Source organism: Bidens hawaiensis, unplaced genomic scaffold, assembly GCF_021521415.1.
Source record: "Bidens hawaiensis isolate Kalapana, Puna unplaced genomic scaffold, B.hawaiensis_p1.1 tig00036452_1, whole genome shotgun sequence".
Taxonomy (NCBI): Eukaryota; Viridiplantae; Streptophyta; class Magnoliopsida; order Asterales; family Asteraceae; genus Bidens; species Bidens hawaiensis.
The window spans coordinates 105,982-119,621 of record NW_027505414.1 but is presented as its reverse complement, the minus strand read 5'-3'; the positions used below and the strand labels follow the sequence as shown (position 1 = coordinate 119,621).

At 45.4% G+C, this 13,640-nt stretch overlaps 1 protein-coding gene across 1 annotated transcript; it reads right to left on the bottom strand.

Moving 5' to 3' along the window:
* Positions 1-177: 177 nt before the first annotated feature.
* On the bottom strand, positions 178-12,069 carry LOC143613035 (uncharacterized). The gene is made up of 9 exons (XM_077086863.1): positions 11,779-12,069; positions 2,360-2,606; positions 2,182-2,272; positions 1,967-2,112; positions 1,644-1,887; positions 1,423-1,527; positions 1,120-1,302; positions 851-1,052; positions 178-738 (listed from the first exon to the last, which is right to left on the bottom strand). The coding sequence occupies exons 1-9, from the start codon at positions 12,065-12,067 to the stop codon at positions 251-253; spliced, it is 1,995 nt and encodes a 664-aa protein (XP_076942978.1). The 5' UTR covers positions 12,068-12,069; the 3' UTR covers positions 178-250.
* Positions 12,070-13,640: the final 1,571 nt, after the last annotated feature.

The window sequence follows — 13,640 nt, the reverse complement described above, 5'->3', positions numbered from 1 at the left end:
TCATTTTTCATGATCAAGAATTATAATTACATGGTGCGTAAATTAAGTTTTAGAATAACATCAATAAGTTTAATTGTTTAAATGAAGAATAAATACAACACTAGTAATTATAATCTCAACATATGTTACGATAGAAGAACCCGTTGGTGGATATCAATTAACCAAAAGTAGATCTTGTATAACTTTAATTTCTTAGCATTGAACAAGTAATAATAGTGTTTGATATAACTGAAAGTGACACATTATAAGTTTATGCGGTGTTGATTGGTGCAGTTGTCAGTCCAAATCCAAAGGGGTATAACGGGTCATAATGTGGGTCCCCAACATTCATGGGTAGCTGGTCAACCAACTTAAACCAAGTACGGGCCAGCTTTCCTGTGAAACCATAATCACCAAACAAAACATCCGTCACACCTTGGCCTTCTGTTCCAGGAAGCCAAGCGGCTACAAGTGCGTCTATGGTGTCAATAAATGGCTGCACCACCATCGGACGCCCAGTGATTAGGACCACCACACATTTTACTGAGCCACATACATTTTTTATAGTGCTGAGGCCCGGTTCGGGGATTGTAAGATTTAAATTGTCTCCAAAAGTCTCTGTATATGGTGGCTCTCCTACCACGACTATCGCAAAGTCAAAACTGTTTGACTTTAGGTATTCTTGGTTCGGGTTCTCGTTGTAGATTACTTGAGTGTTTGGGTCAACAGTTTTTTCCACAGCAGAGAGGATTGTCGTACCTGTTAATATAAACCCCGCGTCAACTCCATTTAAAAAAAAATAGTTAAAATTTAAAACTGCCGCCTATAAAGTTTTGAACTTGTGATAATAATAATATATGAATATTCATACCAACAGTAAGATTGCCTGTACTCCCTTGCCATTCAATAGTCCAGCCGCCACATTGTAAGCCGATACTATTAGCATGTGATCCTGCAACTAATATCTTTGATGTCCTTTTAGGAAGTGGTAACAATGGCTGCATTGAAGATTTACCATTCTTTAACAACACAAGTGATCTCCTCACTGCTTCCCTTGCCAGGTCTCTATGCTCCTGTTTAATAAATAAGAACAAGATTACGGTTCTTGATCACGGTCAAACACGAAAAACTTTGACTTACCTGAGATTCCAAGTACTTGGTCATGCTGTAATCTGCCAATGGGTTCTCAAACAGACCCATTGTAAACTTCACCCTCAAAATCCTCCGAACCGCATCGTTTATTCGGCTCATGGGTATAAACTTGTTGTTGACCAGGTAAGTCAAACCGTCAATAAACTCTGTGTAGTTTAATGGGACCATGACCTGCAGTATTTCATCAATGCATTATGTAATTGTGAATTACGGATCAAAACGTATCAGGTTGGCTACAGTTATACTTAATTTCCAATATTATAAATAAGAAAAAGGTGAAAGAAAACGAACCATGTCAATGCCAGCATTAATTCCAGTTAATATGGAATATGTGTAATTAGCATGTGGAGGAGTGGTGATGGCATCAAGGCCTTGCCAATCTGTTATCACAAATCCCTGCAATTAAAAGAAAATTAAAAAAATTCATTGTAATTGTTGATTTTTTTTATTTTTATTTTTTCATTTTTATGCCAGATAGGTGTAATTCAACTAAATATAATAAGGGGACATACTTTGAATTTGAGTTTGTTTTTGAGGTAGCCAGTAATAAGATTCCGGTTAGCGTGCATTTTAACCCCGTTCCAGCTAGAAAACGAGGCCATAATGGTAGACACACCCTTGATGACTGAATCATTGTATGCTGGCATGTGTATACTGAAAAACCTTTTACTATCTAATATTGTGTTGCCTGCATTTGTTCCTAGCTGAGTTCCTCCATCACCTACATAGTGCTTAGCACATGCTGCAATCTTTTGTCTGAAAAAATAATAAAAATTCAATGAAACCAAAATTAAGAAATTAATAAGATTAAATAACCATAGTAATTATCACTTACTGTCCATTAACAAAAGGGGTACCCTTTTTGGATTCATCAGTGATGTCGCCTTGTAAACCTGGTATGATTTCAGTCATTGATCTTACGATTTCAGGATCTTCGCTGTAACTTTCATAGCAACGACCCCATCTCGGATCTCTACAAACCTGTTTAATTCCAAATATTTTATTTATATAAATATTAAACTAACAGCAATTCTTGAGTTTTCCACTTACTGCAATACAAGGCGCAAAAGCAAATTGTATGCCGGTTGCTCTAACTTCAAGCGCTGTTGCAGCCCCAATCTTCTTAACTAGTATAGGATCCCTGTTTAGATTTCGTTCACGTATAGATTAATCAAATGCCTTTATATTTTTAGCTTGCATTGGTTACTTGTGATGTACATTTACTTGCCTGGTAACTCCGAGACCGATATTATGAGGAAAGATTGTTGCTTTATAAACATCATTATGTCCATGAACAGCATCAATCCCATAAATTACTGGTATCCCTAGACGTGTCGATAACGAGCCTTTTTGTAAATCGTTGACCATGTCGACCCATGACTCGGGTGGTGCTTCTTTCGGTAGACCACTCCCTCCTCCGGGTATCACGGTCAGATTTGGAGTTAACACCCCACCGGGTGAAATTAACATACTCCCTAAAATTACAAGATATTAGATCATTAATCATTAATATAATTTATGATATTATTTGGTTTGATTGTGAAGAAACACTAAACCCCGGGCAGATTACGGATAATCTGGGGGTTAAATAGATGTTTCCCACTAGGGTTAGGTCCGGCAAAGATGGTTGTTCTTCCGATGACCTGCAAAACAGACACCGTGAGCTCGTCACTGAGAAGGGGGGGTACCTCCTTGTGACCACCCTCCGGCGTGAAAATCAGACTAGATTGCTCTTGAATATAAGTGTATATTAAGAGAAATAGCTAGAGAGAAGATATCAAATAATATATGGAGATATAAGATAATGATACCGTTCCAAGGTGTTGGAGTATTTATAGCCGAAGGTAGGTTTCCAAGCAGGTACAGCCGGCTGAATAGTATTCCTGTTCTACCAACTGTGGGCTACGCACGTGCCATGCTGATGGTTGGTGGGTAGGCAGCGGCTGATAGTGACCAGGCCGGCTGTGTACTATTCCTTTTCCACCAACTGCAGGCTATGGACGTGCCCCGACAGGGGTTGGTGAGTAGGCAGCGGCTGATAGTGACTTTAAGTACTAGAGCGTGCTGCCCGTCGTACTGTTGTCAGTGAGCTGTCGTAGCTTTGGTCAGAACTTTTGTCCATACCTTGGCAGGTACAGTACAAAAGATCCTCCAGTATCGTACGGACTGGCTCATTTGGGCGGGAGTATTCCCGGCTTTAGGCGGGAGTGTTCCCGGCTTGCTCATTCCTTCTTCAGGTGACATTACTGAATTATTTGAGAGTTAGTGCCTTGTGCGTGTAGCCTTGCTGTGCGGGTAGCCTTCCCTGATGGCTAGTATCCGTAGCTGCGGGAACAGGCGGAGTACGTCGACCATTGGGAGGCGTTTCCTGCGGGAGCAGCTTGCGTACTGCGCGTAAGGACGTCGCGTCTCTGAGCATGGTGGGTCCTGCGGATCCAGTTGGTCTTTGCGCAGACGTCCCTCTAAGGTGAGTCTTGCGGGTCCAACCGCGCAGACGTCCCTCTTTGAGATGAGTCTTGCGGGTCCGACTGCGCAGACGTCTCTGTTTGAGGTGAGTCTTGCGGGTCCAACTGGGCTCTGCTGGGACCTACCTCTTCAAGTCCCCCCAGTCCAATGTTCTTCTCATGAATTGTTAATAAGTGAGGTGAACTTTTGGACTTAAGCAAAGGGGTTTTGAAAAGGGTTTAGTTTTAAGGTCTCCGCGGGGATTCTTCCCGCGGGTTTCCTAATGTCACGTGCAGAATTTCCCACTGTTCTGCTTGATCTTTGGGTATGATGCGGGTAGGTGTGTAACCTCCTCGCACGTCGGGAGCGTTGAGTTTCATTTGTGTAGATTCTCCACGGGGTTTTGGTAGTTTTAAACATAGTGATCAATTATGTTAAACAACCAATTCCATCTTGGAGCTTCCAACAATCTAGTTCTCAACGTTCCCGCTATGCGGGGATGTTATATCCCTTTCCGCAAGCATGGCCCAGAAGATCCTTCTTGGTTTCAATTCCCTGCGGAGTGCTAAGTATGTGAAGGGTTTCGCCTTGACACTGTACCCGCACTCGTCTTATAGTTACTTTACTTCCAAGGTATTCCTGGCTTCAATTCCCTGCGGGTGCTAAGTATGTGAAGGGTTTTGCCTTGACACTGTACCCGCACCCGTCTTATAGTTACTTGGTTGCCGAGGTATTCTTGGCTTCAATTCCCTGTGGGTGCTAAGTATGTGAAGGGTTTTGCCTTGACACTGTACCCGCACCCATCTTATAGTTACTTGGTTGCCAAGGTAAGGGGGTAAAGTCCCGCTTACTTTTGAATCTTTTTGAATCTTTTTGATTTTTTTTGAAATTCGAAGAGTTGGTGAAAGGATAAGAACAGTCCAACTGTTGAAGGGACGTCAGCGTGGTGTGACGGTTTCTTCTGACAGTTTCAGGACGTGCATGAAGTTATGGCGACGTGACAGTATATGGTCATTCCAGACGCTTTTTCAGGCGCGTGGGCGCGAGTTTTCGGGCGCGTGGGCACGAAGTTTACGGCACGCGTCCTGTCAACAGCTGTTGCCAGCGTGCTCTTTCCACGTGTCATAGTTTCATTGCACCTGCGCTTTCCTCTCTCCTCCGCATTAAATTCATCACATTCATTACGATGAGTATATATAGGGAGGAGAGGATGCGTCTCAACTCACAGTTTCACTTCTTCTTCTAAGCGATTTCCGGCGAATACTCTAACTTTTCCGTCGAGCATTCTCCTGAAATCGTTCTTTCCATCCTTCAAAACATGTCTTCCATCCGTGATCCTGAGGCTACTGCCGAGGAGTCCGACATGTATATCGAGAACCCGACGTCTGATAAGGACGATAAGAGTACTGCCGGGGAGTGCCAGTGTGCTCTTTTCGTCGACGTTTATCAGTACATCGTCAGGAAGTTCATGCTCGAGCCTTTCGAGCCTGAGTTTCCTGAGCCTCACCAGACGGTGTACGATGCCCCCAAGGGCAAGATAGGGGTGTATGCTGCATTCTTCGTCTATGGGAATCTCAGGTTCCCATTGACGAAGTTTGTGTACCGTGTTTTGGAGAGACACGGTGTACATCTGACGGAGGTGCACCCGATGGCGATCGCAAAGGTTCGCCACTTTGAATGGGTGTGCCATATTCTAGGCGTTGATCCCCGCGTCGACCGCCTAATGACCTTCTATTCCTGGAGGTGCATCCAGGGCTGGTATACCTTGGTCACTCGGATCAAGGGTTTGAAGATCTGCGCTACCGAGCGCAGTCTTCGGTCTTGGAAGCGGGAGTTTTTCTTCATCTCTGCCCGTGTCGTCCCTATTGCGATGACATTCAAGAACGGGAGAGCACTCCCGAATCTTCACGCCTCCAACTACGAGGAGGCGGAATGGTTTACTAAGATCTCCCGGATCCAGACTCCGGTTTACCGCTTTGCGGAGTCTGGGATGGTGATGCTCGGGATGAGCCGGGTGTGGAAGGATGCTGGGGCAGAGGCGCCGCAGATTCCCATCGTCCTCGAATACGGTTTGAACTCTATCCCTTACGGTATGCTTTCATATCTTCTTGCTGATTTAGGGTTTTTCTTCTAACTGTTTCTGTTTATTTTCAGAGGGGAACAATTTGCAGTCGCTTCTGCAACCGCGTGAGAGCGGTGGTCCCGCTCGGCTGGGTACTCGTGCTCTCGACGAGAACGAGTTGCCCATCTTGGAGCAAACGGCGGATCGGTTTGTGGAGGTCTACCCGCCAGGCCATGAAATTCTGAGCGCCACGCGGCCAGGTAAGGGTTTCTTCAACCCTCGCCCTCTTCATGCTCAAACCTCTGCCAGAGTTTCTCTAATTTTGTCATCTTCTAATGAGGAATCCGCAGACGGTCCTTTCTTCGTGAGGAAGAAGAAAGCTGCCGGCGTGAAGGGCAAGGCGAAGGTTGCCTCCACTGCCGGTCAGGAGAACCGGTCTGACTCGGAGACCGAAAGTGATGAGGCGGCGGGGAACCCTGGTGGTGGTGAGACAACTGTCCCGGAGGTTGAGATAGCTGTCACCTCCGATCCGCCCAGTACGACGACGGTGACCGGCGTGAAGAGGCCGGCTCCATCGGGTTCGTCCCCGCCTGTCAGAACCTTCAAGCTCAAGAAAAGTCGTAAGTGTAAATTAATCTTACCCGCAATTCTTTCCGACATTGTTTTTAATATCGTCTTCATGCAGGCGTGGATGCTACCGCATTCCAGAGTAGAGCGGGGAGGAGCGTTTCTGGACCCATGACGGTAGGTTTGGTCAATCTACCCGAGGCGATGACCCAGGCGGCTGCGCCTGTTTACAGCATTGGTTCAGTTGCTCATCCCGTTGAGGCAACTGTTCCAACTGTAACGTCCGCTCCGCCGGCTGTCAGTGCCATATTCACGGAATCTTTCACAGAGCCGGCGGTGATTGTTTCTGCGGGCTCCTCCGCAGCGGCGGTCACGGTTGTGAGTTCACCTCCGATGGTCCCTACCGCGGCAGCTTCAACCGTGCCTCCGGCACCGGCGACTACCTCGTCCCCGGCCGATTCAGCAGGTATGTTCAGCGTTGGGGCTTCTAGCCAATCTCTGCCTCCTTCCCATCTGCCTGACCTCTTGGATGGATATCCCTTAGGTTCGGGTGATGGGTTTGGCGGCTACCGGCCTGTTGTCGACCCTACAGGTGCGTAGGGTTATTTTGGCCTATATATATATATATTTTTTTTATATCATCTTTTCCTAACTGCTTTTTGTTTTTGCAGTGTCGGATTCGAATGAGGTGTATGTTCCGCGGTGGAACATCCGCCGGGGAACAACCCTTCGGACGGCTGTGGACTGCGTCGAGTGGGCGCGTCACGCGGCCCCAAGTGGCGCGTTGGGGGAAGCCATGTCTAGCTACCAGGAGGGTAGGCTGACAAATGAGCTTCGGATTCTCCTTGCCCGGATGCAGCCGCGCGTCGAGTTGCTTTGTCGTGAAAACGACAAGTTAAAGGCTGCGCGTATCCAAGAAATGGCTCAGGCGCGGGCTATCCGGGAGGAGAACAGGAGACTTTCCGCAATTGCTGCGGAGAAGGAAAATGCCTTCAAGGCCCTCGAGGTTGAAGTGCAGGCCCGGCTCGAGGCCCGTTCCAAGGCTACCCAAGCTGTTAACGAACAGCTTCGGTTGGTTAAGGAAACTGCGCGGAACGCGACCGAGAGGGCCACCAAGGCTGAAGCTGTTGCTGAACCTCTGCGCGCCGAAAATGAGGAGCTTAAAGCCAAACTAGAGAGGCTTCAGCAGGCTCATGATGCTTTGGCTATGGAAGACGCCAAGAAGCTCCAAGAGATCTTGGATCAGAGGGGTATGCTTGACCACACTGAGCGTAAGCTAAAGGGCGTTGAAGAGGCTGCTGCTAAGGAAGTGTTGCTTGCCAACCTTAACAAAAATGAAGCCGAACGCGCCCGTAACCAAGCTCAAGCTGCCCTCCAGGAGGCTCTGATCACCAAGGAATGGCTTCTACGAGAAGCGTTGTCGCAGGTATGCGTAGCTTCATAATATCTTTACGCTTTTCTTTGTACTTAGAAAAGGTTTTGATACTTTGTATTTTTTCTTGTTGTAGGTTGTGCATCGGATCTTCACGAACACGTCTTATGACGATGCCATGAGCGCAGCCTTCAACGCTTCCCATGAGGATGGGGAAAAGGCTGGTTTCTTGCTTGGTCTGGGGTTTGTTGAGAAGGGCATCCCGCCTTCCAACTTCCCTCTTTATGACGTGGACACTGAAGCTGCCTATGACCAAGCAGTGAACAAGTATGCTGCCTTCCCGCATCCGGTGGTGGAGAAGGTGAACGAAATTGTTGCTGCTGATGATGGGCTAACCATTCTCAAGACTTTCCTTGATCCGCCACTGCCAACTGATGGTGCGGGTACAAGTGGGTTTGGAGGGAGTGGTCCTGAAGTTTGAACCTTGAGATCCCTTCCCACCGTTAGGATAGATTTATATTTCTGTAGGCGGGTAGATACCCGGCCATTCTTGTAATGTTTGAATTTTTTACGAAATATAAATGTTTGTGCGGGTAGGACCGCCACTTTCACTGGATGACTTGCTTTATAAACGCTATATGACTTGCTCATGCATATTATAGGTTAATTTGGCACTTGTTTTGCCGCATAAACAATATATGATTCGCTCGTGCATACTTTAGTTTAACTTAGCAATTTTCCAAGTGTTTTGAATAAGTTAACCGTTCGACGCGCGGTTGTCAATAGGTTAGTGTTCAGTTTCCTCTATCATGATTGTGCGGGTAGGACCGTCACTTTCATTTAGTGGGATGACCAATCTTCACCTATAACTGACCTGCGTGAAGGTTTGCCGTTTTTTGTGTTTATGCGGGTTTTGCCGCCGTCCACACGCAACGACTTCCCCACTTATCTATGCGGTGAATACCGGCATATCAGTGTTTTGGATAACCTTTCGACGCGCAGCTGTCAATAGGTTAAAGTTCAGTTTCCTCTATCATGATTGTGCGGATAGGACCGGCACTTTCATTTAGTGGGATGACCAAACTTTACCTATAACTGACCTGCGTGAAGATTGTCCTCATCTGTTAGACATTTTCGCCGTTTTTTGTGTTTATGCGGGTTTTGCCGCCGTCCACACGCAACGACTTCCCCACTTATTTATGCGGTGAATACCGGCATATCAGTGTGGAAAGTTTATAAGTATAAATGTAAGATCATCAGCGTCAATGTGATAAGGAGAATCATTTCCATTAGAAGTGGCTCCGGGCCTTTTCTTTACAAGTTTGGAATTGATCTACATGCAGCCTGTGTAATTGAGCTCCCTTCCATGTTCTTGAGATGGGAGTGTCATCGAGCCTTTCGAGCCGATATGCACTTGGTTCGGAATCTCGTTGTTTACGCAGTATGTAGTCTCCAACATTGAAGCTGCAGTTTCATTCGTGTTTTTCCCAACTGGGGTTCAACACGCATTAGCCTGCTCAGCGTTCATTACGCCACGAGGTGCGTGAGCGTCCCATCTCTGACAAATGCTTCGACGATGTCCTTCAAGTCTAAGCATTCCTCGGTGGTGTGGCCTCTTTTCCTGTGGAAGTCACAGAATTTGCTTTGATCAGCGTTTGGACGCTGTCGGATAATTGGAGCCTCTGGCCATGGGAGCCTCTCAGTGGCGAATATCTCGGTGACGCTTTTGGTGAGTGGCGTCCATCTGGAGTTCCGGTTCGGCTGCATGTTGTCCTTTCCGCCTAACCGAGGGTGCGAGCCGGATGAGGTGTCAAAGTTTACCCTTGACTGCCAAATACCTAGCTTCCTCTTTTTGTTTAGTCGGGCGGTAAGGACGTTGTTTTCTCTTGTTTTCTGGGTGTAGAGGTTTGTGCTTTGGGGAAGATCTCTACCCAGTTGCTTTTCCGTTTCCGCGAAGCGTTTAGCTGCTGTCATGATGGCATCCCATGTGGATGGCATGCCGTCTTTACCCGTTAAGGTGCGGATGAGCTCTGGATCTTTCGCGCCCTGGATGAAAGCAGCGCGAACAAGATCCTCCCTAACAGCGCCCAGACTCAGCTTCTTTGAGTTGAAGCGAGTGATGAAGTCTAGCAAAGATTCATCTTCCTCTCGGATGCAGTTGAGGATCGTCCATTGCTCTTCAGTGTACTTTCTTTGTTGACTGAAGTGTTGGCTGAACTTCTGTTGGAAGTCTGCCCAATCGTAGATGTGGTGGACCGGTAGACGGTCAAACCACGCTCTGGCTGCTCCAACCAGCGTCATCTGGAACATATAACACCACGTGGGTTCCGTCCAGTTGCTGACGGTTGCCCCCGCTATGAATCTATTCAAATGATCGTCTGGGTCGGATATACCATCATAAGTGCCGATGTTGGACATATGTTTGGCACTTCTCGGGGCGATTGCTTCCGCAATGTCCCTTGCAAACTTGGACGTTCCCGCATTTGCAGCAGTTGGTCTAAAGGTTTTGGAGAAGTCACGTGGGTTTCCCCCCGCGTTCCTTGGTTTGAAGGTTTCTTCGAAATTCCTTCCCGATTGGAAGTCCGTTTCCTTACGCTTCCCTTTCGCCCTATGGCGAGGGTTTGCGTCGGTGTCGGATTCCTCCCGATCATCATCCCAATACTCGCACTCATTGCTCATGTTGAGCTGTTGTCGAGTGCTTCCGAATTCGTCAGCCTGTTGGAGTGAACGCAAGCGTTCATCCAACTCAGCTTGGAATTCCTTCTGACGTGCTTCAGCCCACGCTTTAACTTGATCGAGTGTTTGGCGGGGGAGCCTCGTCTGTTGTCTCTCCAACTGGGCATCGGTGAATCCCAGGGGGAGGTTGTTTACTGCACTTGCCCCGGCTCGGGTAACCGGGGTAGTGTTCGTAAGATTTACTGCACTTGCCCCGACTTGAGTAACCGGGGTAGTGTTCGTAAAATTTGTGTACTCGCCGGTGTTCCTCCCAGTAGCTGGGGTTGTGATTACCGGGGTTTCTTGGTCACTCGCTGGCCTCGGGACCGGAGTAACGTTAACCATCTTTCTAGAAGTTTTGAAAAAACTGAAAAAGAATAAGTTCTAGCTTTTATGCACGGATGGCGCCAATGAAGAAACACTAAACCCCGGGCAGATTACGGATAATCTGGGGGTTAAATAGATGTTTCCCACTAGGGTTAGGTCCGGCAAAGATGGTTGTTCTTCCGATGACCTGCAAAACAGACACCGTGAGCTCGTCACTGAGAAGGGGGGGTACCTCCTTGTGACCACCCTCCGGCGTGAAAATCAGACTAGATTGCTCTTGAATATAAGTGTATATTAAGAGAAATAGCTAGAGAGAAGATATCAAATAATATATGGAGATATAAGATAATGATACCGTTCCAAGGTGTTGGAGTATTTATAGCCGAAGGTAGGTTTCCAAGCAGGTACAGCCGGCTGAATAGTATTCCTGTTCTACCAACTGTGGGCTACGCACGTGCCATGCTGATGGTTGGTGGGTAGGCAGCGGCTGATAGTGACCAGGCCGGCTGTGTACTATTCCTTTTCCACCAACTGCAGGCTATGGACGTGCCCCGACAGGGGTTGGTGAGTAGGCAGCGGCTGATAGTGACTTTAAGTACTAGAGCGTGCTGCCCGTCGTACTGTTGTCAGTGAGCTGTCGTAGCTTTGGTCAGAACTTTTGTCCATACCTTGGCAGGTACAGTACAAAAGATCCTCCAGTATCGTACGGACTGGCTCATTTGGGCGGGAGTATTCCCGGCTTTAGGCGGGAGTGTTCCCGGCTTGCTCATTCCTTCTTCAGGTGACATTACTGAATTATTTGAGAGTTAGTGCCTTGTGCGTGTAGCCTTGCTGTGCGGGTAGCCTTCCCTGATGGCTAGTATCCGTAGCTGCGGGAACAGGCGGAGTACGTCGACCATTGGGAGGCGTTTCCTGCGGGAGCAGCTTGCGTACTGCGCGTAAGGACGTCGCGTCTCTGAGCATGGTGGGTCCTGCGGATCCAGTTGGTCTTTGCGCAGACGTCCCTCTAAGGTGAGTCTTGCGGGTCCAACCGCGCAGACGTCCCTCTTTGAGATGAGTCTTGCGGGTCCGACTGCGCAGACGTCTCTGTTTGAGGTGAGTCTTGCGGGTCCAACTGGGCTCTGCTGGGACCTACCTCTTCAGATTGATTTGTATATACCTATATAATACTTGTTTATGACCTCACTAGATGCAACTGATCTGTCAATTTGAGTCATTTGACCAATCTTTTCCTCTAATGTCATTCTCTTCATTAAGTCGTTTATTCGAACACTTAGCGGTTGCTCGGGATCTTTGTACAATATATGCTCTGCTTCAGCCATTGAAGCCCAACACCACATCATAACCATCATCAACAAAACTGAAATTGTCTTCATATTGTTGATAACACTTGTACTGTTACATGCAAACATAAAGTCAAACCAAGTCAAAGAAGAAAAAATATTCATTTAAAGACAATACCAAAGGCTTTCTTTTTGTATCAAGATAATATGTAAACATCAAAGCATTTGCATATACCCATTTTCATGCATTCCTCTTTTTTTTTTTTTAAATGTGACATAAAAGATACATTTAGGCTTTTTGTTGTGAAGGCGTCAAAAGCCAAGTCAACAACTAAAGCCGGTGCCAAACCACAACACTAACATTATCACTCCGGCGCCAAACCTTTCTTCCCCTCTAGCGCCATCCCATCCTACTTCAAACTCACCAGTCATATGCAAACACACATTTATTTTATTTAAATATTAGTTAAACCACCGTATGTAGACAGTGACATGACGTTTTAGCTAGACACTTTTAGTTAACCCACAACACAGCCTTAGCCTTAGTATGTGGTATGGTAACATAAAGTTCAATAATAAATGTGCAAAGAATTAGTGAATAACTTACATGAGATTCAGAGAGAGATTGTGTGAGGGTTTGCAAAGTTGAAAGATGGATATTTATAGGTGATTTTTAGATTAATTAATTCATTTTTGTTAATTTAAATTTTTTGCTATCCGTTTTGATATATGTGCAGGCCGTCTGCTTTTGATTGACCACTCATATAACTTTTATGCTTGTTTCATACTTTCATTGGACAGAGTCATAGTTTTAAGGTTTTTATACAAATAACAACTTATTAAGGAAATGTATTGTGAATTTGTGATTAAGAATACAAATTGTGATGAAAACATGTTTTATTTTTATTTGGGCTTTTCTTAATCTCACATCTGCGGTAACCCATCGGTTGGCTTGTATTGGCGGATTAGTTTGTGACTCCGCATGGATGCAAGAAAATGGTAGATGCATTTGCGAACATTTACAGAGAAAAAAAAAACTACATATTGACTAAAAAGTAAACTAAAATATTAATTTGATGAAAATAATCAACACCCTAGACGTAACTAGGATAAAAAACCAAATTCTAAAATAAAAAGTATATTATTAAAAATAGACTTAACTAAAATATAAAAACAAATCTAAAACCGATTATTTTTCTAACTTATAATCTTATAGACCATTTGTCCGCTCTTTTTCTGTATCTAACTCGCCCATGTGCGAGTACACCATTTGATTTATGAGCCAGTGTGTGTTGATTCTCTCGACCACTATTTTTTTAATTAACGGATGTATTTAATCGTTGTTTTCTTATAGTTTAATCTAAAATTTCATTGTTAAAATTAATTATATGAAAAAAAGGGTTGAATTTAACGTCAGTGGATTCTTAGAGAATAATGTTTGCCATGTAAAAAATGGTTGATTTCTTCATACTTCAAACATATTGATTTGGTCACTCACATATTTTTAGATTTTATTAGCCGCTTTGGTTTGGAGACAATAGACATGTGTGACGATGATTTGGAATGCTGTTTGCTGTTTCAGTCAAATTTGGAATACAACTAAAGTTTCAGTCCGGTCTTGTATATTTTATAAAAATATGTATTATTTATATTTGTTATATTTTATATTATTTTATAAAAAGCATAATATTGTCATATAGCTTCTTGTATATATTTGAACTTTAGGCAAATTTTGTTG

What these genes read in the sequence shown, in the direction of transcription:
- LOC143613035 (XM_077086863.1), bottom strand. Translation starts at nt 12,067, where the DNA reads ATGAATATTTTTTCTTCTTTGACTTGGTTTGACTTTATGTTTGCATGT. An exon ending in CATAAACAAGTATTATATAG is followed by an intron (nt 2,607 to 11,778) that starts GTATATACAAAT and finishes TTGTAATTTTAG; the next exon opens with GGAGTATGTTAATTTCACCC. An exon ending in TACAGGCAATCTTACTGTTG is followed by an intron (nt 739 to 850) that starts GTATGAATATTC and finishes TTATATTAACAG; the next exon opens with GTACGACAATCCTCTCTGCT.